Source organism: Orcinus orca, chromosome 20, assembly GCF_937001465.1.
Source record: "Orcinus orca chromosome 20, mOrcOrc1.1, whole genome shotgun sequence".
NCBI lineage: Eukaryota > Metazoa > Chordata > Mammalia > Artiodactyla > Delphinidae > Orcinus > Orcinus orca.
The window spans coordinates 17,758,598-17,785,976 of NC_064578.1; the positions used below are offsets into that span (position 1 = coordinate 17,758,598).

General features: G+C 39.4%; 2 protein-coding genes across 2 annotated transcripts in view; one reads left to right on the forward strand and one right to left on the reverse strand.

Moving 5' to 3' along the window:
• The window catches only part of TANGO6 (transport and golgi organization 6 homolog), a 177,481-nt gene that overhangs the window by 119,550 nt on the left and 30,552 nt on the right, over window positions 1–27,379 (reverse strand). Inside the window, exons 8-11 of the mRNA XM_033434253.2 lie at window positions 11,514–11,626; window positions 9,681–9,857; window positions 6,164–6,296; window positions 4,231–4,422 (exon numbers count right to left, since the gene is read on the reverse strand). Of these exons, the coding sequence (XP_033290144.1) occupies window positions 4,231–4,422; window positions 6,164–6,296; window positions 9,681–9,857; window positions 11,514–11,626 (615 nt within the window). The remainder of the gene's footprint in view (window positions 1–4,230; window positions 4,423–6,163; window positions 6,297–9,680; window positions 9,858–11,513; window positions 11,627–27,379) is intronic.
• LOC117202637 (guanine nucleotide-binding protein G(I)/G(S)/G(O) subunit gamma-10-like) lies at window positions 2,454–3,080 on the forward strand (the record flags this gene model as incomplete). Its single annotated transcript, XM_033434680.2, has 1 exon — window positions 2,454–3,080. A coding segment is annotated over one exon (204 nt), but the record flags the coding sequence as incomplete, so codon positions are not given.

Below are 27,379 nucleotides of genomic sequence, written 5' to 3' on the forward strand. Positions count from 1 at the left end.
CTTCTAATACCTGGTCCATGACTGTCGCAAAAATGTCTTCATACAATTGGCTTGTTTGAATCAAGATCCGCACACTGCATTTCGTTGATATGACTCAAGTCCCCAACAGTCCTGCTTCTCTTTAATGCCATTTATTTGATGAAGAAGCTGGGTCATTTGTACTATGGAATTTCCCACATTATGGATTTGGCTAATTGTTTCCTCATGGCACTTAATTTGCTCCTCTACCCTGAGTTTCCTTGATCAGATTTAGGTTCACATTTTGGGGCGTTTGTTTTGTATTGTTTGGGGGTTTTGAGGGGAAGAACCCTTCCCAGGTGGTATGGCATACTTCCTATGGCATTACATGAGGAGGCACATAATAATGTCTGCTTCTCATGGTGATGTTAAGATTAACTGGTCCAAAATAAAAAAAAAAATTTTTAAATAAATAAAGAAAAGATTAATTGGTCCAGGTTGAAATATTCAGGTTGACATTACTGATATTTGCATTAACCCTGAAATCCACCAAAAATAAAATGTATAGACAGATGCAAACATAGATAAATATGTGATAAAGCATGTATAATAAAATGTTAATTGTAGAAACTAGGTAGTGGGTATACAGGTACTCACTATAAAATTCTTTCAAATTTGAAAGTTTTTGTAATAAAATGCTGGGAGAAGAAAGGAACAGTTGGTTTGGGTGCCAAATGGCCTAATACATTCATTATAAAGTACCCCTAATGGTTTTAGCAACATTGATGATTGTTACCTAGATCCATTTTGTTATTAGGGGATTGCAAAATATAATTTTCTAGTTCTCTTTTTGAGTTTTTCAGCTGTGGTTCTTATACAAAGAAAAAAATTTCTTTGTTGACTAGTTACACGGGAAACATAAATGCTTTATTCATTCCCTTCATTTATCAATTTACAAAATAGTGAACTGATGCCTCAGCAACCTCAAACATGTCTTACAAGAGATTTTCGGGGGGGTGGGAGGGGACTTGACATGTTTTAATCCACTGTAGGTATTATTCTTTGTAATGCTCAAATTGTCCTACCTGTGGTCAACAGGAGCCCCTCCAAGTTGGCTCCTGAATGCCACTGACATGAGCCCGTTAACCTCGGATTGCTTCAAGATGCCCTGAGGCTTACAGTATAATTCCTGCCCTAGACCCGAATGAACCTTTAATCCAATGAGTTTTGTGTTCTTTTTGTAGGAGATAGTATTTAGAAACTATAATCTGGTACTGGGGACAGTTATTTGCTACTGGATTGTCATTGCTTCTTGGCATTGACAGTGGACTGAGCTAGAAAATACCTGCTTTTTAAAAAGAGAAAAATAAATTATGAGTTCATATAAACACTTCCAGTTAGAACTTAATATTATAGGAGTTTTACTCAAGTTTTTTTTTTTTTCAGTACGCAGGTCTCTCACTGTTGTGGCCTCTCCTGCTGCAGAGCACAGACTCCGGACGCGCAGGCTCAGCGGCCATGGCTCACGGGTCCAGCCGCTCCGCGGCATGTGGGATCTTCCTGGACCGGGGCACAAACCCGTGTCCTCTGCATCGGCAGGCGGACTCTCAATCACTGTGCCACCAGGGAAGCCCTACTCAAGTTCTTTAATTTTATGTTTATAACTCTCTTTCTTATGCTGAAAATCTTGTTTCCTAATTATGTTAACAAAACTACTTATAACTTATTTATTACTTATAACATATCCATACACGTGTGTATTTCAAAATAATATACCAAAATTATCACTAGCAGTAAGACTACCAAATGCAGTTCAATTTTTTGTGTGTGTGTTTCTTTTTGTCCTGATATGTTTTAACCTCAGCTGACGATAATTTAATGGGACAAATCACTTTTGTATCAGCCTAACACCACCGTTCCTTAATTAGGAGTAAAAGAAGATAAGTGGGAAGGCTTAAGTCATATCAGTTTTTAGACCATTTTCCTTTCCAACTAGCATCCTGAGACAAAAACATAAAGTCTGGATGAAAAAGTCTTTAGGGAACTGATACAATAAACACAGGAGAAACAAATCACCCTACTAAATAATATGGGGTCAGTGAACTGAAGGAATAAGAGGCCAGGAAAGAAATAATGAACATAATTCTCATTAAACAGGCACGATAAGTCAGAGCTGACAGGCAGCTGCAAATTTTCTCAGCGGGAGCTGTAGTGAAATGCTGCTTAGCAACACCGGAAGGCAGATGACAATGACGATGATACAAAGAGCTGGAGAGTCAGATTTAAGCGTGACAATCATACCATCTTACAATTGACTATTCACCAACCGAGCAACAACTAACTGTGGTAAAGTGGTAAAATATAATGACTACACTGCCTATACTTTAATACTTTTATTTCCTATTTTTTAAAAAAGCTGGTAAAAATAATGTCTGAGCCATTAAATTCAGGCACTGATTCACATAGTTACTCTACTCTGAAAGCATTAAAAAAAAAATCTGGGGGCCAGCGTGAGCACCCTGCAGCGCCTGGTGGAGCAGCTCAAGCTGGAGGCCGGCGTGGAGAGGATCAAGGTCTCTCAGGCGGCTGCAGAGCTTCAACAGTACTGCATGCAGAATGGCTGCAACGAAGCCCTGCTGGTAGGTGTTCCAGCCAGAAGCAACCTCTTTCGGGAGCCCAGATCCTGTGCTTTACTCTGAAGACTGTAGGGAAGAAGTCCACTGAGGAATGCTTTCAAGCACCAAGTGATGAATGACTGCCTCCAAATCTCATGAACACACTTCTCCAGCCAAATGACTTTTAGATATTTCACAGGACCTTTCCTGTGGCCTGGTCCTTTAGCCAAAATTCTACAGAAATTTATGAGTTTCTACTCAAGGAAACTGAGTGAAGGAGTAGATTTTAAATAATAATGGCCTGGTTCTTTGCTGAAGTGCTTTATATTTAAACAAAAACCTTACCACCAAATATACCAAAATACACCTCTTTCATTAAGTGTTTCTATACTTGGAATGTTACATATGTTTTATTTACTAGATGTTTACATTTTGGGAAGGAAAACAGTATTGTTTGTCAAAAACAATTAAATATTTGTAATTTGTTGTTCCCGACTAAGATTTTTATACCATAACAAAATTTGTTCTTTTCTCATGAATTTATAATTTCTAAATGAAGACAAGCAAGTATAAAATTGGGGGAAGAATGGGCTGTATTAATCAAATGATATCTTGATTTTTCTAAATAAGAAGACTGTTTTATTTTTAACACTAAACAGGGGAGCTGTTTCTTAGCAAACTTGTTTGAAAGGACTAATGTTGTATTGTGTATTAGATTGACCCATCCTGTATATGAAGCAGATTTGATCTTTGTCTTCTTAAGTTCCTCTATTTTATAATGGTGGTTTTACTTTAAAAAAATACTAAATTATTTCATGTCTTTAAAACAATGTTTAAATGTGATCTACAGAATATTACAAATGATTTTAAAAAAAAGTGATGTGAAAATATTACAACCTAAATGAATACTCAATGTCATAAGTGTTTTACTTTGATGATGTGCCTTTGATTTAATTTGGGACACTTAAAAGAACACTTTATTTGTGCTTGTTATAACCTTTGAAGAGCTTGGAAGTAAAATTTCTGCTAATGACAGCCAAAAAAAAAAAAAAAAAATCTGAAAACTTCACAGGCAAAACAAAACAAAACAAACACTCAACACTTCACAGGCTGTTGTGGAGATAAGCTGTCAGTTAGAGGACCTATACAATTCAAGGTGATCTTATCATTAGTGATTTTTTTTTTCAAATTTGAGTTTTAATCACTCTCAACTTTTAATGCACATTAGAATCATCCATGGAGCTTAAAAAAATACATATGCCCAGGCTCTAATGCAGCCATGCTGAATCAGAATCTCTAAAAGTGGGCTAGGCATCAGTATTAGGAAAAAGATCCCAGACAATTTTATTTGTACCAAAAGTTGAAAACCACTGTGATATATAAATATTTTAAATAATTCTCAGTTTCATGTGCATGAGAATCACCTCAGCAGCTTGTTAAACATGCTGATTCTCAGGACCTATGAAAGTACTGATTTTCTTAGCCTGGTGTGGGCTCAGTAATTTACGTTTAACCTGAATTCCAGGTAACACTGATGCAGGTGTCATCAAACCACACTCTGAGTAAACATCTCTTTGAACATTTTGGGGAAAGAATGAAAGAAACCGAAATAGACAAATACCACCAGGCTGGGAACCGGCATGTGGCCGTCACTGACCTGATTGATGTTTGTGAATATCTGCTCAGACATTCTCTCACACAGAACAGCCGTAAGCTGGAGGACCAGCAGCTTCCGCTCCTGACCTTCCACAAGAAGAGTCTGGTGCTGCTCTAATTCCAAGAGGTTTTTGCTGGAGAAGGGCTTTGATTTTAACTCTGCTTCATCTTCCACAGCCATGTGAGTCAACTCCTATCAGTGTGGGAGAAAAGAAAAAGAGAAAAAAATCCTGTACAACTAAGGATTTCAAAAATAGCTAGAAAACTCTGTTTGAAATGTGTATATAGAGAACCAGTCTGTTTTCATTACAGCATTATGTACAATAGCCAAAAACTGGAAACAACTTAAATGTACAGCAATAAGCATAAATTGTGATGTATTTATTACATTGCAGCAGGTGAGATAAATGAACTAGATCTATATGAACATCAATATAGAGGGATCTCAAAAACACGGTTGAATGGAAGATGTAAGTTGCAGAATAATACATAAATCATGATACCAGGTATATGAAAATTTTAAACTTCATAATAAAAAACATACATACACACAAAGAACTAATTTGACAGACTACTTACTTTATCACTATTTTTATGATCTCTACCACTAGCTTCCCTTGAACTGGGGTCATATAACATTTCCAAACCTTTTTTAGAGACTATTACATGCTTTCAGCACCACACCTCTTTTTCCCTAAGATATTTAGAACTAAACTTCTACTAATAGATAATTCATTACTGTGGGTTTTGTAAGCTTTTCCCTAGCTTTCACACTGTAAATTTCCTTGGGAAAGGAAAACCTTAGCTTCCTTAAGAATTCATGCTTTACCTTAGTAATTGACAGTTTAGAGGAGTGGTCCTCAACTGTTTCTGGGCAATTTTGCTCCCCAGGGGGCACACAGCAATATCTAGGGACATTTTTGGTTGTCATAATTGGGAGGTGACACAGACATCTAGTGAGTAGAGGTCAGGGATGCTGCTAAACTTCCTACAATGGACAGGAAGCCCCCACCCCAAGAAAAAATTATCCAGGCCAACACGTCAATAGTACCAAGGCAGAAGAACCTTGGTTTAGAGCAAAGCCCTTTGACTTTTTGTTTTTTAAACAAATTTTAAAGAAATTATCCAATTAAGAGGGTATTTTCTTGGAATGTTATTTACAGTGAATGGCTGGGCAGGGGGATGAATGTGAACATGGGAGGTGAGAAACATCGAAAAAGTATCACCCACTTCAATTCTAGGAACGTTAGCCCCGATTCCCTCCTTGCATTCTCCCACACCCACACCAACCTTAAACTCCACAGACATTCTCTTAGAGTTGACACTTTATTTAGGGAAAATACTAAAGAAGGCAGAGATGGACAGGGAATCAGAGATATCGGCTTATGGTCGCTAGCAGTACAAACAAGGAGTAACAGTATGGGGCATAAATTACTGTGGGAGATTAGGGCAAAAGGAAGCACAACCACCAGGCTAAGAAACACACCCGGAAAAGGTTTCAAATGGCTACAAAATGAAATGAGAGAGGCAGAACTGCTAAATCTCCTTTGCAAATACCTGACAAAACAATAGTCAGAAAGGATAAGGGATTACTCTACAGCTGTAAAACCTACTATTAACTTCCAAAGAGTTCTTACTGTCAACACAGAGCAAAGATTAACCCTTTAATAGATCAACAGCTCTACTTTGGTCATCTCTAAAATTTCAGTGCAGATTATCTTGGAAAGTCGTTCAATCATATGTGTACTGCTGAAGGTAAATTTCTTTTTGACCAAACCAAAGGCTACTAAAAAATGAATTACCCTTATGTCCTCTATTTCTCCTAAATTAAGACCTAATTTTAGGACCTAAAATTATGACTGCCTTGAAAATTCAAAGGGGCTCCTGGTACTATCCTAGAATAAAGCTCATCATGAACTATACTTAGTTCTTACCTTCAGGCAGAAGATGAAGAAGTCACCTGCCAAACCACATTCCTGGCAGTGGGACAGCAAGTCCCCAAGGTGCTCTACCTGGCACTGCTCTGAGGACACCTTCTGGTATAGGGCTTCATCTTCATCTTCATCACTGCAATGCAGGGTAAGATTTATCACCCAGAGAAAACTATTTTTTTGGAAACCCCATTAATAATCTTTTAAAGCAACATGCTATTTCCATACAGTAGATCATTATAAAGAGCTAAAAAATTTGTTTAAATTATTTTCCTGTTTCTCCATGCTGAAAAGGTATTTATTCTCAGAAGCTAGGCTATCATGTCCTACATAGTCATTTGCTCAAATGGGGAAGATTCATTTTAAGATGGACGTTGAAGAATTACTATTATTTCAATAAGTTGCAAAAGCAAGGAGGAATTAAACTATAGGTTTCTGCAGATATTCTGGTTCCTGACGAAAAGAAGAGAAAGAGAAGGCTGAAAAGCAAGGGCAGATCACAGAGAGCCTTGGATGCCATTCAAAGGAACTTGGACCTTTTTTCAGTGAGCCACTAAGGGTTATGGGCAGTGGAAAAAGACATGATCTTCATAGGAAGAGATTCAGTCAATCTCAGTGAACCAATTGTTGAGTTATGAAAATGCATAAAGGCGCAGAAAACTGAGGCGGCCAAATTTCCAAGTAATAAAATGTGGCTAAGTTATCAAAAACGGTGCCATGATTTCTGCAAAAAGTTTCAAGAAAATTCTCATGAGGTACTATGGCTTCTAGCTTTCATTCATTGGATAAGTATAAAAGCCAATATATAGTATTCTTATACTGCATCATGTAAATAAATACAAAGGTACAGAAGATACACCAAAACACTAAAATGTAAACAGTGATTAGGATAGCGGTTGATTTTTGTTTTTCTCTTTATGCTTTTTTGTATTATACAAAGAACGTGTATTACTTTTGTGATGAAAGAATAAAATTTCTGGGACTTCCCTGGTGGCGCAGTGGTTAAGAATCTGCCTGCCAATGCCGGGGACACAGGTTCAATCCCTGGTCCGGGAAGATCCCACATGCCGCGGAGCAACTAAGCCCGTGCGCCACAACTACTGAGCCCATGTGCCACAACTACTGAAGCCCGCACGTCTAGAGCCCATGCTCCGCAACAAGAGAAGCCATCACAATAAGAAGCCCGTGCACTGCAACAAAGAGTAGCCCCCGCTTGCCGCAGCTAGAGAAAGCCCGCACGCAGCAACGAAGACCCAACACAACCAAAAATAAATAAAATAAAGTGGTTAATTAAAAAAAAAAAGAATAAAATTTCTTTCAGATTAAATTGAGAAAAAAATGACAGATGCTGCTTCATTTCATTGAAAATACAATTATTACAGTTAATTTGGCAAACCGTCTAACTGGGCAGTATGTCCCAATCTGCCAGTTCACTTAATAGCATAGCCTTTATACTCCTTTAGTAGAATGAATAACCTAGAAATTACGCTTAGAATTACTTCCTATATTATCCTAGAATCTTCCAGAGTCCTTCAGATCAATCATGTTATCTCCACCACGTTTTATGTTAGAAGAAAAGCTGAAATAGCTTCTAAGCTTCTGTGAACCACCCCAACTGTCAAAATGAAGTACTGTATTCAAGTATTCTTTTAAAAAAAAAGACATGACAACAACTACCTTAAGAAGCATTATGTTATTCATTCTTAAAATTTCAATGAAAGAGTCAATTCCAAATAGTTATACTGAGTTCCAGAAAGGTAAAAATTCTGGATCCAAAGATCATGAAATCTAAGCTGCTCTTTTAGAGTTTCTGTAATCAAACTTCTTATTGATTATTGGTGCTGCTGGGCAGAATGGTAGAGTGAAAGGTAAGTGGTGATAAAGACCAGGCGGTGATATGGACCCTGCCCTTGGGGGACTAGCACCATGAGCAGGATCTTTAGAACAAATCATAAAATCACACACACACACACACACACACACACATACACAAACATACACACACATTTCTCTGGTATGGTGTCAACGTCTTGGAGACATGGAGCGTCTTCAATACCTAATGAAAGCTACGGACCCTATTTTCAGAAAAGAATCCATGTTTGCATATAAAAAAATTTGTGTATAATTTCAAGGGGATTATAGATTCTGAGAAGTCCATGTACAGACCCCAGGTTAAGGATCCATTGCTTCTGGCAGTGTATGGAGATCCATTCAATCACTGCCTATTCACTTTTTTTCCTACCAAGAAGAGAAACTGTAGTTTCAATAAGAACTATTGATTTTGACATATTTCCATAAAGACTTGTTAAGTCAGCAATAAGTTTGAACTGCTGAAAAGTCACATACTATAAAATTCTCTATCTAGTCCCTAAATTGGTCCCAGGATAAACTATTCCGAGGGGTTTTTAAATAAACATGCCAAAAAATATTAAGCTCTTTCAGTTTGGAGGCATAGTTATAACCGCAAAACCTACTAATGCTCAACAACTCTCAGTAAATTAGTAGCTTAAGTTTGTACTGATAATTCTGTTTTCAATCAATGTGTTTTTTCTATTTTCCTCAAGACTCTCATATTGAATAAGTGTTTTAAAACTTAACCAAATTAACCATGAACTTAAATAGTTAAATTTAAACACTTTAACAAATAGCAGCACTTTGAATGTGATGTGACATCTGAGTAGCTGCCACCAGTTAAATATTACATGGACTCTGATCAACAAGAACTTATGGGGCTTCCCTGGTGGCGCAGTGGTTGAGAGTACGCCTGCCGATGCAGGGGACACGGGTTCGTGCCCCAGTCCGGGAAGATCCCACATGCCGCGGAGTGGCTAGGCCCGTGAGCCATGGCCACTGAGCCTGCGCGTCCGGAGCCTGTGCTCCACGACGGGGGAGGCCACAACAGTGAGAGGCCCACGTACCACAAAAAAACAAAAAAAAACACAAGAACTTATGTTCGTAGGTAATAACATCTACACATCACCTAGAAAACGGAAATAATTTAAAATACACTTGTGAGATGTAGGAGAAATAAAATTATCCGTTCCACTAACACTTGTTAGCCGCCTTCTAAACAACCCCTAGGAGAAACAAACCCCCCATCATAAAATTACCATAAAAGAGAGCTTTGAGACAATTTCCCTTAGGATTTAGTCTGACTCTGAACACACATATACCATTCTGAGTGTCAGAGGGAGAACTGGATTGTTATGGTGTTGAGGGTGAATATGTGTCTGCCCTTTACTCTGATTCACTGGCAAAGACTTTGTGAAGTAAGTGGGCTTGTTGTGATGCAGAGCTGTGAGGCTCCAGTAAATTGCACCTATTAGCTAGCATCTAGGAAAAACCTGGAGGATCATTTAAGGCTCACATTTCACTTAGAGATATCAATAAATAGCAGCACCTCAAGCTGCTTGAGTTTCTGGTTTCCTTTCTATCAGCGCCCCTTAGTGGACGAGTCACAGAATGGCCTTTCGAGTACAATTAAATCTGAAGAGAGACAGCAAAGGATGGGTGGACTCACCAAACGGCCTCTTTGATGGTAATCATGATGCCACCTTGAGTGGCAGCTCTAAAGTGGCACAGAGAATGGAGAGAGGGCACAGTTTTGTCCAACCCTGCAAATCCTTTCAGGCTAGTAATTGCCTTTTTCCTCTCCAGTTTCCCCAGCATCCATAATAAGATCTCTTGGCAAAGTGACCTGGCAGAAAAAAGCAGTTATAAATGAGCTTGTCATCTTACTCTACACATTTAACGAGCTAACATAAAAAAAAGAAAGAATAAAAGTCAGGTTCCATGCATTCTAAAGGCTGGCACAATCATCTAGTACTACTGAAGTACAGGAGTGGAAACTATGCTTCTTGTGAATTTCAGAATGCAAATATCCTGAAATTCAGTGAGTGACTGACTAATCTCTGGTTGTAGAAGCAGCCCTGATACGACACATGAGCCCCACATGATTTTTTTTTATTCCAAATGAACTCATTGCCTTTGAATCAGGCACTGTGAAAGAAAAGTTTACAGTGATCAAACCATCTAAGACGGGGACCAATAACTGGAGACCAAGAAACAGCACAACAACAAATTCTTGCTGATTCCTTATCCCCTCTTATCCGTGCCAATCAACTAGGACAGGAATGGAATAAACGTTTGCTTCTTCCTTCTCAGTCTTTGATGAGGACATGATAGTGCTGTGAGGACTTGGGCTTCAAAACTAAAACAAGAGTTATTATAGGAATGGTGTTTTGAAGCCAAATGCACATATTTATAGCCTCCATCTTCCACTGCACTTTCTCTTGTCACTTCCCTCATGTCTGTGGGCTTCAGTGATCGACTGACCAAAAGCTAGAGAGTTAAAGGCAATATGTAAGCTTCAAATAATATGCAAGACTGAGTACTTCGCTTTATCACTTAATGATGATAGTGACTATTTATTGAGCTTATTATTTGCCAGGGACAGTGCTAAACACTTCAATGCATAGTTAGTCTTCATAATAACACTATGAAGAAGATACTATTACTGAATATGAGATTACATGTGGCAGATTTCCAAACACCGAAAATCAGAATTCTGTAGGATCTTTTTTTTTTAAATTTTTCTTGGAGTATATCTGATTTATGATGTTGTGTTAGTTTCAGGTGTACAGCCAACTGAATCAGTTATACAAATACATACATCCACTCTTTTTTAGATTTTTTTCCCATATAGGCCATTAGAGAGTATTGAGTAGAGTTCCTTGTGCTATACAATAGGTCCTTATTATCTATTTTATATATAGTAGTGTGTATTTGTCAATCTCAAACTTCCAGTTAAAGTCTTAGAAGGAGGAAGAAACAATGTAAATCACTGTGAAAACAGAGCTGATACAAAATGAGTCCTACTTAAATTCCAATACAAAAGATTATTTTCTGGATGACTAAGGAATCCCTTCATTCTCAACAACACTGTACAGCACTAACACCAAATCCAAGCCTAAATTACAGAGTGCCACATTCAGATCCAGATTTCCCCAGCTTGATTTCTAACTACTCACAAGGTATTTATGATCCAACCTCTATTTCCTCCTCCCTAGACATGTAATTCCAGTATTTCTCACTGATCAAACAGTGGCATGTTCATACGTGTAAACAGATTTCATTTCTGATGTCTAAGAGGCTGAGGAAAGTCATTCTAAACACTAGATCCAATCCCGTGCAATCTGCAAAGCTCTCTTTCTTTTCTAGAGGACTGTCAAATGTTCTCCTGACTTTGAAAGAAAAAAAAATTATAAAGTGGCATAAGTCATATTCAAAATAAGAACAACATACAAGAAAGACTTCAGTATTTACAAACAATAAGGTTCTCTAGATTGCTTACCTTATGTGAGACACACTGTGCTTGGTAAAACAGTAGAGAGAAAAGAGCACTCCCAGGACAGGAAGCAGGGAATCCACCAAAACTGTTAAAGGTTCATTCCCGACCACGTACACCTAGGGAAAAGGAAATGGTGGTACACTGAGTGCGAGGCCGGAGCAATGGGAATCAAACACCATACACGAATTAGCAGGGCTTGGAGGCTTATCTTAAGCAACACTCTAGCCCTGAGGTGAACAACTGTAGCTCTAAGCCTAAGGAAACCATCTGGGATTAGCAGACAGGCTGCATCAAAGGAAGACTAAAAAGGGAGCATTGCTCTTTCATGCGTGCAGCCTTAAGAGCTGCTGGGTGAACCAGGTAGGTGAACCCATTTTCTGACCCCTTCCTTTCCTACTTCTGACTACCTCAAGAGTCTCTTCACCTATTATTCATCAATACAATAATTATCTTACTGCTAAAGGCCCTGCTATTAGAAACTAACAAGCAATGACCACCAAATAGAAAAGCTTAAGACTAGATTTGAAAGAAAACAAAGCAAAACACAGCTTGCTCTAGATTTGTCATTCTTAAGATGTAACTGTCACATGGGCATGTCCTATTCTCTCCAGTTCAATAAATGTGCACCTAGATCTGCACTGGCTTCACAGGGTTAAGTGTGTGAGGATTCTGATGTTTATTAACAATAACTATGTTAACTGTTTTATTTGTACCTTTTAAAAAGGATTCAACAAACTCTTCTGAATCTACTGGAATCAAAGTACTGTTCTAAGCACTGTAGTGAATATAAAAGTGAACAAGAATTGTTCTCTCTCATTGCTTGTGATCTAACAGGAAAAATAAAACAAACCAATAATAATAAGATTAATGTTAATATTATTATTATTCAAGGTGGATAATTTAAAGTATCTTATGAAGTGCCAAAATGCTATTCAAAACTCCAATCAAACACAATAGGATTTTATTTCACTTTATTTTTTAAAATTCTACAAGCTTACTGTTATTTATTTATTTATTTATTTATGGCTGCGTTGGGTCTTCGTTGCTGCGCGTGGGCTTTCTCTAGTTGCAGCGAGCGGGGGCTACTCTTCATTGTGGTACGTGGTCTTCTCATTGCGGTGGCTTCTCTTGTTGCAGAGCATGAGCGTGCAGGCTTCAGTAGTTGCAGCATGCGGGCTCAGTAGTTCTGCCTCGTGGGCTCTAGAACACAGGCTAAGTAGTTGTGGCGCATGGGCTTAGTTGCTCCACGGCATGTGTGATCTTCCTGGACCAGGGATTGAACCCGTGTCCCCTGCATTGGCAGGTGGATTCTTAACCACTGGACCACCAGGGAAGTCCCCACAATAGGATTTTAAAATGCAATTCTGTTCTAATAAATTAACTAAAACTTGATGGTATAGACAATAATAATAATAAAAGAAGAAAGAGGATCTGACAATGATTACACACTTAATATGTGTTCCAGAAACTATGCTGGGATTTTTATCTCCCGAGTACTATGTTAGATTTTTTAAAGAGTTTGCACATTGAAATTATAACTATCTCACGAAGTCTGTATTAGCAGACCTATTTTAAAGGACAAGGAAAGGGAAACGTCAAGAGGCTCTAATTTACAGAAAGACCATTGAGGTAGAAATCAATGATGTTTATGGGAAACTAAAGGTCATGGAGGCACAAGCTGGAAAAATCTCTGTGCTTTTCTAGAGAACCCTGTCCCTTTAAATCAAACCTAATTTTTCACACTCCTTAAGCCTCCCAACTCCTCTGTGGAGCCTGATAACGAAGGAGCCAGCTTCCTGTGCATGATCTAACCTCCATAAGCCCACCTAAATGAGGTGCAGCACTGTATGGCAGTGTTCAGAAATAATATGTGGGGCTAATTATGATATCACCAATTACAGGAGGTAAAAAAGAGATTCCCCCAGATAACGTAAGGGCCTACTGTTTGCCTCTGGATTGTGTGTTCCAGAGGTAATCCCTAAGGAGCCATCCTTCCTTACCAGCATCTTTAGTACAAAAAAACAAACAAACAAACAAACCAATGAAGCTAAATCTTTATGATTTACTGGGCTAAAGCACTTCAAACTTTAACATGAATTCAAATCAAGCACCTTTCTCAGAGGTGTATGCTGTTGTTGATAAACTCCAATTTTTTAATTCTCTTCTTGTACTTTTCTGTATTTTCTTACAAGGAATACAAAAAAACTGCACAGCTATTTATACATATACATATGTGATTCATTTTTATGTAAAGGTTCAGCGTATGTTTACTGAGTGCCAACTGTGTGCCAGACACGTCTGTGGTTCTGCGGATACGGTGGGAAACAAATTATCTGCTTCAAAGGAGCATACATTCTAGTGAGGGGACAGAAAATAAACAAATATATAATATCAGACAGTGACAAGTGCTAGAAGAAAAACAAGTTTAAAGGGATAGAGAGTGATGAGGGGAAGAGCGTGCGGAAAGAGGGAGAAATTAAGAATAACTCTTATCAATTCACCAATAATCCATTAAGTTCACAGATTAAGAATAGAGAAATTTTTTTTTCAAAGTGGAAAGATTTAAAGTCTCCTTTGGCTCAAACTGATCAATGAGTTTTCTCTATGAGAGCTCAAAGAACTTGAATGGCCTCTGCTTGACACATACAGGATTGTCACCTCCCTTCCAACATTAACAGTTAAAATTCCTCCTTGGAGTGAGCCCTAATCTACTTCTCTTTAAACATCCTTAACGGAAGTGTATCTATTTCCAAAAATTTTGGACTGGCCATCTATAAACAATCATCAAAATCCAGTTCTATTATCCACCTCATGGATTACTCTGCATCCTAACGACAAGATTGCACTTTATAGATGAAAGACAGGCAGTAGTACTTATTAAACGGACCCAGCTCAAGTTCTACCTCTTCCATAGGCCTGCTGTATCATTTCACTGTCGAACTGTTCGTTCATTCTCTAATTCAAATATTCATTAAGCATCTAACCACCATTAATGACTTTTCTCCTATAAATTCCAAAAGCATTTTAGAGCTTGTAACACATAATCAGTTCTTAAATATATAAGTCTCTGACCTCTTTAACTAGCCTGGCATGCAAAAGTCAAGTTCCCTACTTCAGCACCTGTAAGAGTAGATGATTAAGTTGTGTTACCTGAGTTTTTGGTGAATAAGCCGTTTAAACGCAGTTGTACACAATTTAAAGGAACACCACTGGGGGACTTGCCTGTGGCACAGTGGTTAAGAATCCACCTGCCAATGCAGGGGACACGGGTTCAAGCCCTGGTCTGGGAAATTCACACATGCCGCAGAGCAACTAAGCCCGTGCACCACAACTACTGAGCCTGCGCTCTGGAGCCCGCGAGCCACAACTGCTGAGGCCGCGTGCCACAACTACTGAAGCCTGCACGCCTGGAGCCCATGCTCCACAGCAAGAGAAGCCACCACAATGAGAAGACCACGCACCGCCATGAAGAGTAGCCCCCGCTCACCACAACTAGAGAAAGCCCGCACACAGCAACAAAGACCCAACGCAGCCAAAAATAAATTAAAAAATAATAATAAAAGAACCCCACTGTTACTGCTTTTATAAAGCAAACAATAACTACCACTTATTGCATGTCCACTTAAGAATGAACCAGGTATTCAGCTAAACATTTAATATACAATCAATTCTCGCCAAGAGTCCTGCAAGTTAAACATTTTATTCTTATTCTAAAACTTTGGAAAACTGAGGATCAGAAAAGCTATGTTAGTTGAGCAAAGGTAAACTGTCAGTAAATGACAGGGCCAGGATGAACCCAGATCTGTCTGACATAAAATCCATGCACAATCCATAGAGAAAGAAAGTGGACTAGCAGTTGTCAGGGCTGAAGGGAGGAAGAAATGAGGACTGAATGCCTAATGGGTATGGGGTTTCCATTTGGAGTGATGAAAAAGTTCTGGAACAACAGTGATGATGGCTGTGCAACACTGTAAATGCCACTGAATTATACACTTTAACATGGTTAAAATGTTAATTTTATGTTATGTCTATTTTACCACAATGTAAAAAAGAGCAAAGCATGTACCCCATGGCCTCCCAATACTAACCTCCTCCTGTACATAATGATATTTTTATTTCTTCAATCCCTAACTTTATCCCTGCTGTAGCCCCTCAGATTCAGTGGATCCCAGCTTGTCAGACTATTAATGACCCTATTCCTGTGACCTCTGCCAAGTAGGGCTGAAGTTCCCAGTGGCACCATGGACAGCACTCCTGTGCAGCCTCCTCTTCCTCCTACTGAGAGTCTTATATAGCTCCTTTCTACCAAGTCTTCCAGTAGCTCTCCAGGGTCACAGTTTAGCCAGTTCTTTCCAATGACAGTCCCCTCCTTCTAATCTCTTGCCTCACATTAAACTCAGATGCAGGTTAACAGTTTGGTCTGCACCTGACATCTAACATTACCCGCTGCTTATACTCCCAAAGTGGAATCTGGTCACTTTTCCCTTAATGTGGATTGCCCCACATCATTGACTTGTATCTGGAGTTTAGTGACCCATAAAGGGACATGGGAGGCTGGACTGATTCAGTCAATGCTGCACTGTGATCTCTTGGTGCCAGCACTGACAATGACCAAATACCCCAGAAAAAAAGAATCTTCCAATGAAGTCATACCACATACGGAAAAAACTGTTGGGGCTAGTTCCTCTCAGTTTCCTGCACACTAGGCTGGTGACAGTACCGACTGAAGAAGCAGTGAAGGCACAATAGGTAAGTTGTTCCTGCCCCACTGAGGGGAGGGCCTGCCTGCCCCGCCTCTGGGCCCTAACACCCAAGTGTTGTGGAATTTCTTTGGACTCTGCTTATGTGCAGTCTCTTTCTAGTAGGGGGTCTTCCCTGCTCACTAGGAGGCAAAGTGGGGTAGAGATTCAACTTCTGAAACACAATCTAATACTTGATATATTATTTCTACCTGTTGTAAAGATGTTCCATATCATTTGGAAGTCTCCTTTTTTTAGCAGTATAACTATCGTGCATGTTTCACATAGGGTTGTCTGTAAATAATTCCACTGAGCAGTTGAGAGACTTAACATGAATCAATTGACTTCTCTGAGTCTTAGTTTCCTTATCTGGAAAATAAAGAGGTTGGATTAATCAAGCTTTAAAACTCTTTCCTATCTACTCCAGCATTCCCTGACTTGACTGCAAGTTTGCTCATGGTCTTCTATACTTTTCTGGTACCTCAGCCATTAAGAGGTAAGACTAGTTGAAAAAAATGAAGCATCCCACCCCAAAATTTTTGAAACGTTGAATCTTCAACTTGACCAAGATGTAACAAATTTCTAACCCATCCTCAGGAGCTTTCTGTTCCATCAGTTCTCAAATTAATACTCAAAAGATGAAATCCTGTTTAGCTGAAAGGTTTTCTGGTAACTCAAGTTTACTTGAGGTATCTGTACAACTAGGGATAACCAAACAAAATACCAAGAGATGGGAAAGCTGAAGCAGGGAAGGTATAGACAGACTCTCAAGGTACCTTTTTAATTCTTTGGTGTGAAAAAGCCTCTCTGAGAGTAAGTGAAATGGTGCTTTGAAGAAAAGTGGAATTTCTGTAACTACCTGTGGCTTTTCCAGTATAAATGTGTAGGACAGGACTGAGGGGCAAAATAAGAGGCCTGTATGGATCTAGGAAAACCAAAACGGCTCAGAAAAGATTAGTCAAGGAGACACATGGGTACCAATGACCCCACTGGGAACCTGGGGATTTCCTCATTCCTTTCTGGGGATTTCCACATTCATTTATGAATGCATCTTGGCTTTCTAGTACAGATCCAGCCCTGAGAAGAGGCCTCTGTGGTTAAGCCTCTCGATCCTTCATCTAAACTTAGAGGACTGGTGTTCTAACAAGTAAGAGAGGCATGTTTCTTGGTACTCTTAACTATGAATAATGCTCTATTGTAACTCTTTGTTTGCTTCACTGGGAATCAGGTAGCAGCTGATTCTTAATCATTTCTGTATTTGTAAACCAAGCAGAGCGGCAATCAGTAGGTACTTGGTAAATTTTTTGGTGACTGATTAACTGAATCAAAGAATGAATGGGGTTTCCCTGGTGGTGCAGTGGTTGAGAGTCCGCCTGCCAACGCAGGGGACGCGGGTTCGTGCCCCGGTCCGGGAGGATCCCACATGCCGCGGAGCAGCTGGGCCTGTGAGCCATGGCCGCTGAGCCTGCGCGTTCAGAGCCTGTGCTCCGCAATGGGAGAGCCCACAACAGTGAGAGGCCCGCGTAACGCAAAAAGAAAAAAAAAAAATGAATGAACAAAGCAGACTGACTGCTGTTTACTTTCTCAAAAGTTCTACTTTTGTGGGGAAGTTACAATGCCCTATTTTCATTTTTTCTTTAAAAAAAAAGCTGAAGCTAGAAGTTATCAATCAATGCAAATTAACTGAACAGAATCACAGAACTTCAGCCATGGAAGGGAGAGCAGACTGAACAATAGAAGATTTGATTTTATTATATTGGCTTGTTCAGCATCTGTCTTCAGTGTCTGGAGGACTGAGTTTCTCTGGAAAGATTGACTGGAAATTTGAATTTAAGAAGAAAGGAAAAACCCAGAGGAATCAAAATGGTCAAAAGTATTAAGAATAGGACTTCCTGGTGGCACAGTGGGTAAGACTCTGTGCCCCCAATGCAGGGGGCCCAGGTTCAAGCCCTGGTCAAGGAACTAGATCCCGCATGAATGCTGCAACTAAGAGTTCACATGCTGCAACTAAAGATCCCGCATGCCACAACAAAGATCCCATGCCCCAACTAAGACCTGGTACAGCCAAAATAAATAAACAAATATACATATATATATTTTTTTTTATCAAGTATTAAGAATAAATACGTGTTTCTGGTTCAAAGCAAACAAAACCGAGAGCAGCCCTCATGTGCTCATTTCATAGACTCCCATTATATTGTCAAACACATCCCTTAGAGACCGCTGCAAAGTCACCGAAAGAGCACTGGGAAGTCAGGAATCAGGAAACGTGGGTGTAAACTTTGTTTCTGCCACCTATGTGGTTGCCCAAATCCACACATTAAATGAGTGAACAGGGATAAGACATTTAAACCGCTCTAGGTCCCAGTTTCCTCATGGATAATATAATGTAGGCATTAAGCTTTTAGCATAAGGACCAATTAAGATAATTCACGTTAAGGGCTTCCCTGGTGGCGCAGTAGTTGAGAGTCCGCCTGCCAATGCAGGGGACACAGGTTCGTGCCCCGGTCCGGGAAGATCCCACATGCCGCGGAGCGGCTAGGCCCGTGAGCCATGGCCGCTAAGCCTGCGCATCCGGAGCCTGTGCGCCGCAACGGGAGAGGCCACAGCAGTGAGAGGCCCGCGTACCGCACACACACACACACACAAAAAGATAATTCACGTTAAAATATTTTGTAAAATATATAGCCATATGCAAATGTTAAGTTTATTCCTAAATATTCTTGTTGATGCTACTGTGAATGGAACAGTTTTCTTAATTTATGGCCTTATCTTCTGCAGGGATGTACAGGTATGGAAATACAAACATGATGACCCTATTCAGAATCAAGCTGACTAAATCCTAACATTGAAATTCAATACAGGCTGGAACTTGATTCTACCCCAGTTAAAGATTAAACTAGTCAAATGCTGCCTTCTAAAATATCCCAGTGATCCTTTTGACAGTAGTGTTCTAGAACTTCTAATGCACTTACTGAGTTTAATTAAGACTTAGGAGAAGCGAACCAGGCAAGTTTTACTTAATATAGTATTTTGTACTGTGCATGCTTTCAGAGCATAATGCATAAAACAGTCTTTAAAAAAAAGTTTCCCTGAACCAAAAAGGAACTGACAGTTTTTTGAGCACCTTTTAAAGAACGCAATGACCCGGGCTTCCCTGGTGGTGCAGTGGTTAAGAATCTGCCTGCCAATGCAGGGGACACAGGTTGGAGCCCTGGCCCGGGAAGATCCCACATGCCGTGAAGCAACTAAGCCTGTGTGCCACGACTACTGAGCCTGAGCTCTAGAGCCCGCAAGCCACAACTACTGAGCCCACGTGCCACAACTACTGAAGCCAGCACGCCTAGAGCCTGTGCTCTGCAACAAGAGAAGCCACAACGAGGAGCCCACGCACCGCAACGAAGAGTAGCCCCCGCTCACCGCAACTAGAGAAAGCCCACGTGCAGCAACGAAGACCCAACAAAGCCAAAAATAAATACATAAATTTATTAAGAAAATAAAGAAAGAAAGAATGCAATGAGTCTAACAAAAGTTACCTTATTCAACCACCCGACAACTCAAGTGACACATTTAAGTCACCTAAAGTCCCATGGATAGTCAACCCTGGAGCCAAATTCCAATCTAGGTCCATCTGACTCAAAAGGCCAAGTGCTTTTCACTACACTATACCACAGAATCTGAACTGCAGCATTTAGAAAATCTAATGCTTAAATCTCACACATCCTTGAAGGATACTTTTTTTATTCCTTTGCATGTTATTCAAAGTCACAGTTCAACAGGAGATGGAAACATCCAGAAAGAATGATTGCCTTTAGGGAGGGTCCACAGGTGAGAGGGAGACTAACTTTTCACTGTAGAGCCTTTGGCACTTATTAAATTTGTACCATGTGCAAATATTATCTTTTCCAAACAGAGTGAGAGAAAGAGAGAGAGAAGGGAATGTTGGTCCCGGGACCAGCACTGTCACTCACTAGTGTGATTTGGGACAAGTCACTTCACAATCTTTTGGATTTTGTTTCCTTTACTGTAAAATGAGGGATTAATTTGTCAAAACCCAAAGAATGTACCACATCAAAGGTGAACCTTAATGTAAACTATGGACTTACAGCGATATTGACATGTCAACATAGGTTCACAAACCGTGACAAATACACCGTCCAGTGTGGGATGCTGATAGTGGGAGAGGCTGTGCACATGTGGGGGCAGAGAATACACAGGAACTCTCTGTACTTTCCACTCAATTTTTCTGTGAACCTAAAACTGCTCTAAAAAATAAAGTCTATTAAAAAAAATGAAGGATTATACTAAATTATTTCTAAAGTTCCTTCCAGCTCTAAGATTGTATTATTCTAATTTACTCTACACAAATAATTAAAAATTCGGAAGGAGGAGTCAACTGGTCAATCTGACAGAGAAACTTTAATTAGAAATTCATTAAGATTAGATGGGGGGAAAAGACGTGAATAATCAAGGTCAAGATTTCCTAAACCTGGAAACAGAGAGCGAAAATGGAAATGAGAATGTAGAAAATAAACTCATTAGGTACCTTCTAGCCTTTCCTATCCTAAAATTTCTTCTGCCTTTAGGGAGTCTTGGGCAAGTACTGTGAGGAATACTAAAAGGCAACATCTCTCCACCCCCACTATCGAATTCTGGCCATTCCTCTTAAGAGCAAGAAAATATCCAAATCAGAAAGAACTGGAATTCTTTTACCCTGCCCTACCCAGAACCAGTCTCTATGCAATATGGGCCTCTCTTCACCTCTGTAGGCAAAGAAAAAAACACGACTCCCTCTCATACCAGGGAGGACAAAAGAATATAAACATTCTAGAGATTAGGCCCCAGACACTCAGAGGCAGAGGAGACAGAATGGGAAGCCACTGGACCAAAAGCTATTTGAGCAGCATATGCCCTTTTTGGCTTACATAATTTTACCAGAAATAAGGTACACACATAGAAATGACAAGAATTATTTATGCAGATGAAGTACAAGTGGCTATGCCAAGTTTTCATTTCAATTCGACTAGCATTTGTATATATACCTGTACTGCTGAGAACTTTCCACCTGGCCCACCAGAGCCACACTGCTCTATTCCCTGCTGTATGTGAAGGATGCAAGTGTAAAAAGCCCTTCCCTTGTCATTGTTCCTGCCATAAAATTTTCATTCAGAGAGCTGAGAGTTTATTCTTTTAAATACCAAAATGTACTTATATTTTAACAATTTTGGAAGGAAATATTTCTAAAATGAATTATATGCAATCCCTTCCTTCTTAAACAAAGTATACTGAACACAGTGGTCCCAACATACTTTGCTTTTCAACTGATTATGCCCTTTGGGGGTATTTTTTCTGTCTCTTTCCTTGGTCCTCTCTGCTCTTGTCATTGTGCCTTAGTTAGTCTAACTAACTTCTAATTTGTTACTTCTAATTCTGCTATGGTCTTAAAAATCAGATAACCAGTCTGACCAGGACTGTGTATAAAGCAAAGAAGAAACTGGCTCTGAGGACTAAGGGGCTCTGCAGTTAGACTGAGAAGGCAGCCAGATGGACAGCTGTCATAACACAGGTGACATGGGGTGTTACACTGGAAATGTCAAGTGAAGCACCAAGATAAAATAGACTTAAAACTCCAAAGTAAGACACCAGACTATGATGAGATCAAGACTATAAAAACTCCTCATTCAGAAAGAGGGTAGAGAAGATCAAAGGTGTGGAGACTGAGAAGAGACTGATGAGGAGGATTTCTTTAGAGAAAGCTGTTGGTCAGAGTGAGTCCAATCCCACAACCCACCAATGATAAAAAGACAACCCAATTTAAAAATAGGCAAAAGGGGCTTCCTTGGTGGTGCAGTGGTTAAGAATCCGCCTGCCAATGCAGAGGACACGGGTTTGAGCCCTGGCCCGGGAGGATCCCACATGCTGCAGAGCAACTAAGCCCGTGCACCACAACTACTGAGCCTGTGCTCTAGAGCCTGTGAGCCACAACTACTGACCCCATGTGCCACAACGACTGAAGCCTGGCGCCTAGAGCCCGTGCTCTGCAACAAGAGGAGCCACCACAATGAGAAGCCCACGCACCGCAACAAAGAGTAGCCCCCGCTCACCACAACTAGAGAAAGCCCGTGCGCAACAACGAAGGCCCAATGCAGCCAAAAATAAATAAATAAAATTAATTTTTAAAAAATAAAAATGGGCAAAGGTTCTTAACAGAAATTTCTCCAAGGAAGACATCCAAATGGCCAATAAGCACATGACAGGCTGTTCAACATCATTAGTCATTAGGGAAATGTAAATCAAAGCCACAAGGAGATGTTACTTTACTCCCACTAGGAAAGCTATTTTTTAAAAAAGGATGATAACAAATGTTGACCATAATCTGGATAAGCTGGAATTCTCATATATTGCTGGTGGGAATGTAGAATGGTGTGGCCACTTTAGAAAATGATCTGGCAGTACCTCAAAAGGTTAAACATAGAGTTACCATATGATCCAGCAATTCCACTCCTATGTATACACCCAAGAGAAATGACAACATACATACACACAAAAACCTGTACATGAATGTCCACAGCAACACTGTTCATAACACTCCAAAATGTGGAAACAACACAAATTTCCATCAGCTGATAAACAGGTAACAAAATGTGATATAACCATACAACAGAACACCATTTGGCATTAAAAGGTATGAAGTACTGCTTCATGATAAAATACGGATGAATCTTAAAAACACTGAAGAGCCAACTACAAAACACCACATATTATATGATTTCATTTATATAAAATGTCCAGAATAGGCAAATCTACAGAGACAGAAAGTATATTAGTGGTTGCCTAGGGCTGGGGGCAAAGTGGAGAGAATGGGAGGTTACAGCTAATAAGTATGGAGTCCTTTCAGGAGGGATAAAAATATTCTAAAATTAGATTGTGGTGATGGTTGCACAACACTGTGAAATACCAAAAACACTGAACTGAGCACTTAAATCAGTGAATTGTGAGGTATGTGAGTTCCATCTCAATAAATCTGTTAAAAAGAAAAGGAGAGAGAGAGAGAGAGCGAGAGAGAGAGAGAGAACACCAGAGCTGGAAATGTTCCCAAATGCCTCTCTAAAATTAAAACACCCTCTTGTACCCTCTTGTTACCGAGTGAGTTGCTGGATCAATTCAACCATCCCAGATGTTTTCCTTATTTCCTGCCTTTGAGCTGTACTCTATAATTTAGTATTAGCAGAAAGTTAATAAAGACAACATACTCTTTGTTGCTAAATTCTACACAATGTTTACCATTTTCCTCCAACGTACACATTTCCTCTGTTTTCCCTCTGCAGCTGAGCTGCCAAAACCTTGTAGAGAGAATAAACTTCTACACCCCTTCCTGCTTTCAAGACAGTCCCAGCCCTTGTGCAAAACCAAGTGTCTACAGCAAACTAATGTTTTGCTTGTCTCTCCAGGAGGTTTTTAATTCATTAAACTGTTCACCGAACAATGAGGGTTTTTCCCGCCTTATGGGGGGCAACAATAGGAGAAATGGCAAGGACTATTTCTCAATCTCTCTGATTTTTAGAGGCTAATTCACTTGCCAGAAAGAAGTTGTTTTGCTTTCCTTTCCTCCTAAAAGCAATTTATTGACATCTACCTAACACTATGAGGGGTTTGTACCAAAGTTTAGACAAAATTAGTCCTACTCCTACCAGCACTTTCAAGTCTTTCTAACATTCCACACCTGGCTATTTTACAATTTTTCATCATGATATTTCTTAGATGGAACATGACTGAAGATAACCTTTCTAAAAGTTATTTGGGCTTTATTCTCTAATTCAGAAAGTTTGCTTTCTAGATTGCTCTGTATAATTCCTTGTCTTCATATTATCTGAAAAGTCCCTGCCTACCAACAGGTAGAACAAGATATAAGAACTTTCTTTTCGTAAGTCTCTAAAATGAGGCATTAAAAAATAAAAACAGCATTATAGCCACTAAGTCATCAGGTCCTGTTTTATCTATGAACAATTTAATTCTACACTTGTGTGCCAGGTCAACATTGTAAAGGGTGTACTCTGGTTTTTTTAACAGCAAAATTAAATAAAAGGGTAGTAAATACCCAACTTTTAGTAAAAAGTGAGTGTTACTGAGAATGAGTTTTGAATTTTTAAGCAGCATATATTTATATCTACAAATTTATTAGTATCATACATAAAGCTTAAACCAAACCAAAACAAAAGCTCTTTCTTATCTGAAAGAACATGATTTAAGATTTACTTTACACCCTCATACACTGCTGGGGGCAATGTAAAATGGTGCAACCCCTTTGAAAATGATCTGACAGTACCTCAAATGGTTAAACATAGAGTTACCATATGATCCAGCAATTCCACTCCCAGGTATATACCCAGGAGAAATGAAAACATATGTACACAAATAACTTGTACACAAATGTCCATAGCAGCATTATTCATAATAGCCAAGATGTAGAACCCAAATGTCCATCAAATGGTGAATGGATAAACAAAATATGGTAAATACTTATAACAGAATACTATTCAGCAATAAAAAGGAGTGAAGTACTGCTTCATGCTACAATCGAGATGAACCTTTAAAGCATCACGTTAAGTGAAAGAAGCTAATCACAAAAGACTACATATTGTATGACTCCATTTATATGCAATGTTCAGAATAGGCTAATCTACAGAGACAGAAAGTAGATTAGTGGCTGCCTAACGCTGGGATGTGGGGAGTGGTGTGGGTTTCTTTTGGGGTAATGAAATGTCCTAAAGTTGACTGTGATGACAGCTGCACAAATCTGTGAATATACTAAAAGGCCACTGATTCGCACACTGTAAATGGGTAAACGTACGGCACATAAAATATATCTCATGAAGTTGTCTAAAAAAGATTTACTCTACATCCAAATGTCCATCAACTGATGACAAATAAACAAAATATGTATATATTCATAAAATGAAATATTACTTACAATAAAAAGGGACAAAATATTGATACATGCAACAACCTGGATGAACCTCAGAAACATGATGCTAAGAGGGAGAAGCCAGTCACAAAAGAACACTTATTGCATGAGTCCCTCATATAAAATATCCACAAAAGGCAAATCCATAGAGATACAGAGCAGGTTAGTGGTTGCCTGGGGATTAGGTGTGGGACCAAGGAGTGACTATAAATAGGCACAATGGATCTTTTTGGGGTGATAGAAATGTTCTAAAACTGTAAGGTGGTGATAGTTTCACAACTCTGTAAATTTCCTGAAAAAGCACTGAATTGTATACTTAAAACATTATTTTTTGATCTGTAAAGTCTATTTCAATAAGGCTGTTTTATTAAAAAAAGATTTATTTTAAAAATATTTTAAAGAGGCACATAACTCAAGTATTAAAATGGGTAAAAAACAAATGAACAGGCAAGTTAAAGAAGAGAATATATGAATGAACCAAAAGACAAAAAAAGTTCAACGTCACTAGTAATAAGAGAACTAACTGCTAACCAAAACCACAATGCACCTAACAGACAAAACTCCCTGAAAAAAACTCAAATGTCTACCAAGAGAAGAATAAACAAGTAAATGATGATATAGTCATAAAACAGAATAATATCTGGCAGTAGAAATGAATGGATTAAAGTTAGATATATTACAATGCCATTTAAATAAAATTTAAAATCATGCACAACAATACTAAAAACAGATTAAGGAATAATAAATACAAATTTAGGATTGTGGTTCCCATTGGGTGAGGAGCAAGGGAAATGTGATCAGAGATGGGTTCACAGAGGATTTCAACTGAATTGGTAATGTGTAATTTTTTAAGCTGAGTGGTGGGTACATGAGTGTTTTATTCTTCATTTTTTATTTGGTTTGTTTGAACCATTTCATAACAAACTAAAATTTAAAAATTTACTCTAGGGCTTCCCTGGTGGCGCAGTGGTTGAGAGTCCGCCTGCCGATGCAGGGGACACGGGTTCGAGCCCCAGTCCAGGAAGATCCCACATGCTGCGGAGCGGCTGGGCCCGTGAGCCATGGCCACTGAGCCTGCGTGTCCGGAGCCTGTGCTCCGCAACGGGAGAGGCCACAACAGTGAGAGGCCCGTGTACCGCAAAAAAAAAAAAAAAAAAAAAAAAAAAATTTACTCTAAAATGTTTAATTTACTGCCATAGAAAAGAAATAAGAAATATGGAATAGAAATTTTTTAAGTATTGAAATATAATTCACATACCATAAAATTCACTCTCTAAAATGTACAGTTCAGTGGTTCTTAGTATATTCACAAAATTGCACAACCATCACCACTATCTAATTCCAGAACATCTTCCTTACCTCAGAAAGAAACCTCATTCCCACTATCAGCCACTCCCAACTCCCCAGCCTCAGCCACTAGCAATCACTAATCTACTTTCTGTGTCCATGAATTTGCCTATTCTGAACATTTCATTTAAATGGAATCATACAATGGGTGGTCTTTTGTGTCTAGTCTCTTTAAACATTAAAAAATCATAATTTTAAACTGTTTATCCACTTGCCTCTGTGCATTAAACAGAAGCAGCATCACTGACTTTCCTCACTGTTAGTGGGCAGAATGACAGTGGTCCCCTCCTGTGGCCCTTGGCAGACCAGTTCCATGTGGCTCACCAGGGTCCCAAGGGATGGGGAGGGTCCCAAGGGATGGGGAGTTTCCCCAACTCAGAGGGGCTGACTGTGGGGTCTCTTCCAATCACCCCTTCAGTGTGTGGTGACGAGTCTCGGGTGCCTGTCTACGTGGACTTATAGATGGTAGTATCCGGTTATAATCAAAGGGCCCTCACAGAATGAACAAGGGGCTTAAGCTTCCTGCCAAGAACCAGCCGGCTGAAGAGGCCAAAGATGCAAACATAGGGGAGGGTGTGGCAACGAGGGGACGGCAACAATGACAGTGCTTGCTCCCCTACAAGTGCTTCAAGTTACTGGTAAAACCAATGACCAACTAGGATCGGCAAAAATTAGACACTGCCAAGAACACTAATGAAATATAAATTTAAGAACATTACAGAAACCATGAACTGTGGCCCCAGGGCCACTGTACACCTAGGTACACAGAGTGATTAGCAACAGATTCTTTTCATCTGTATTTAATATGTACTTAGCAT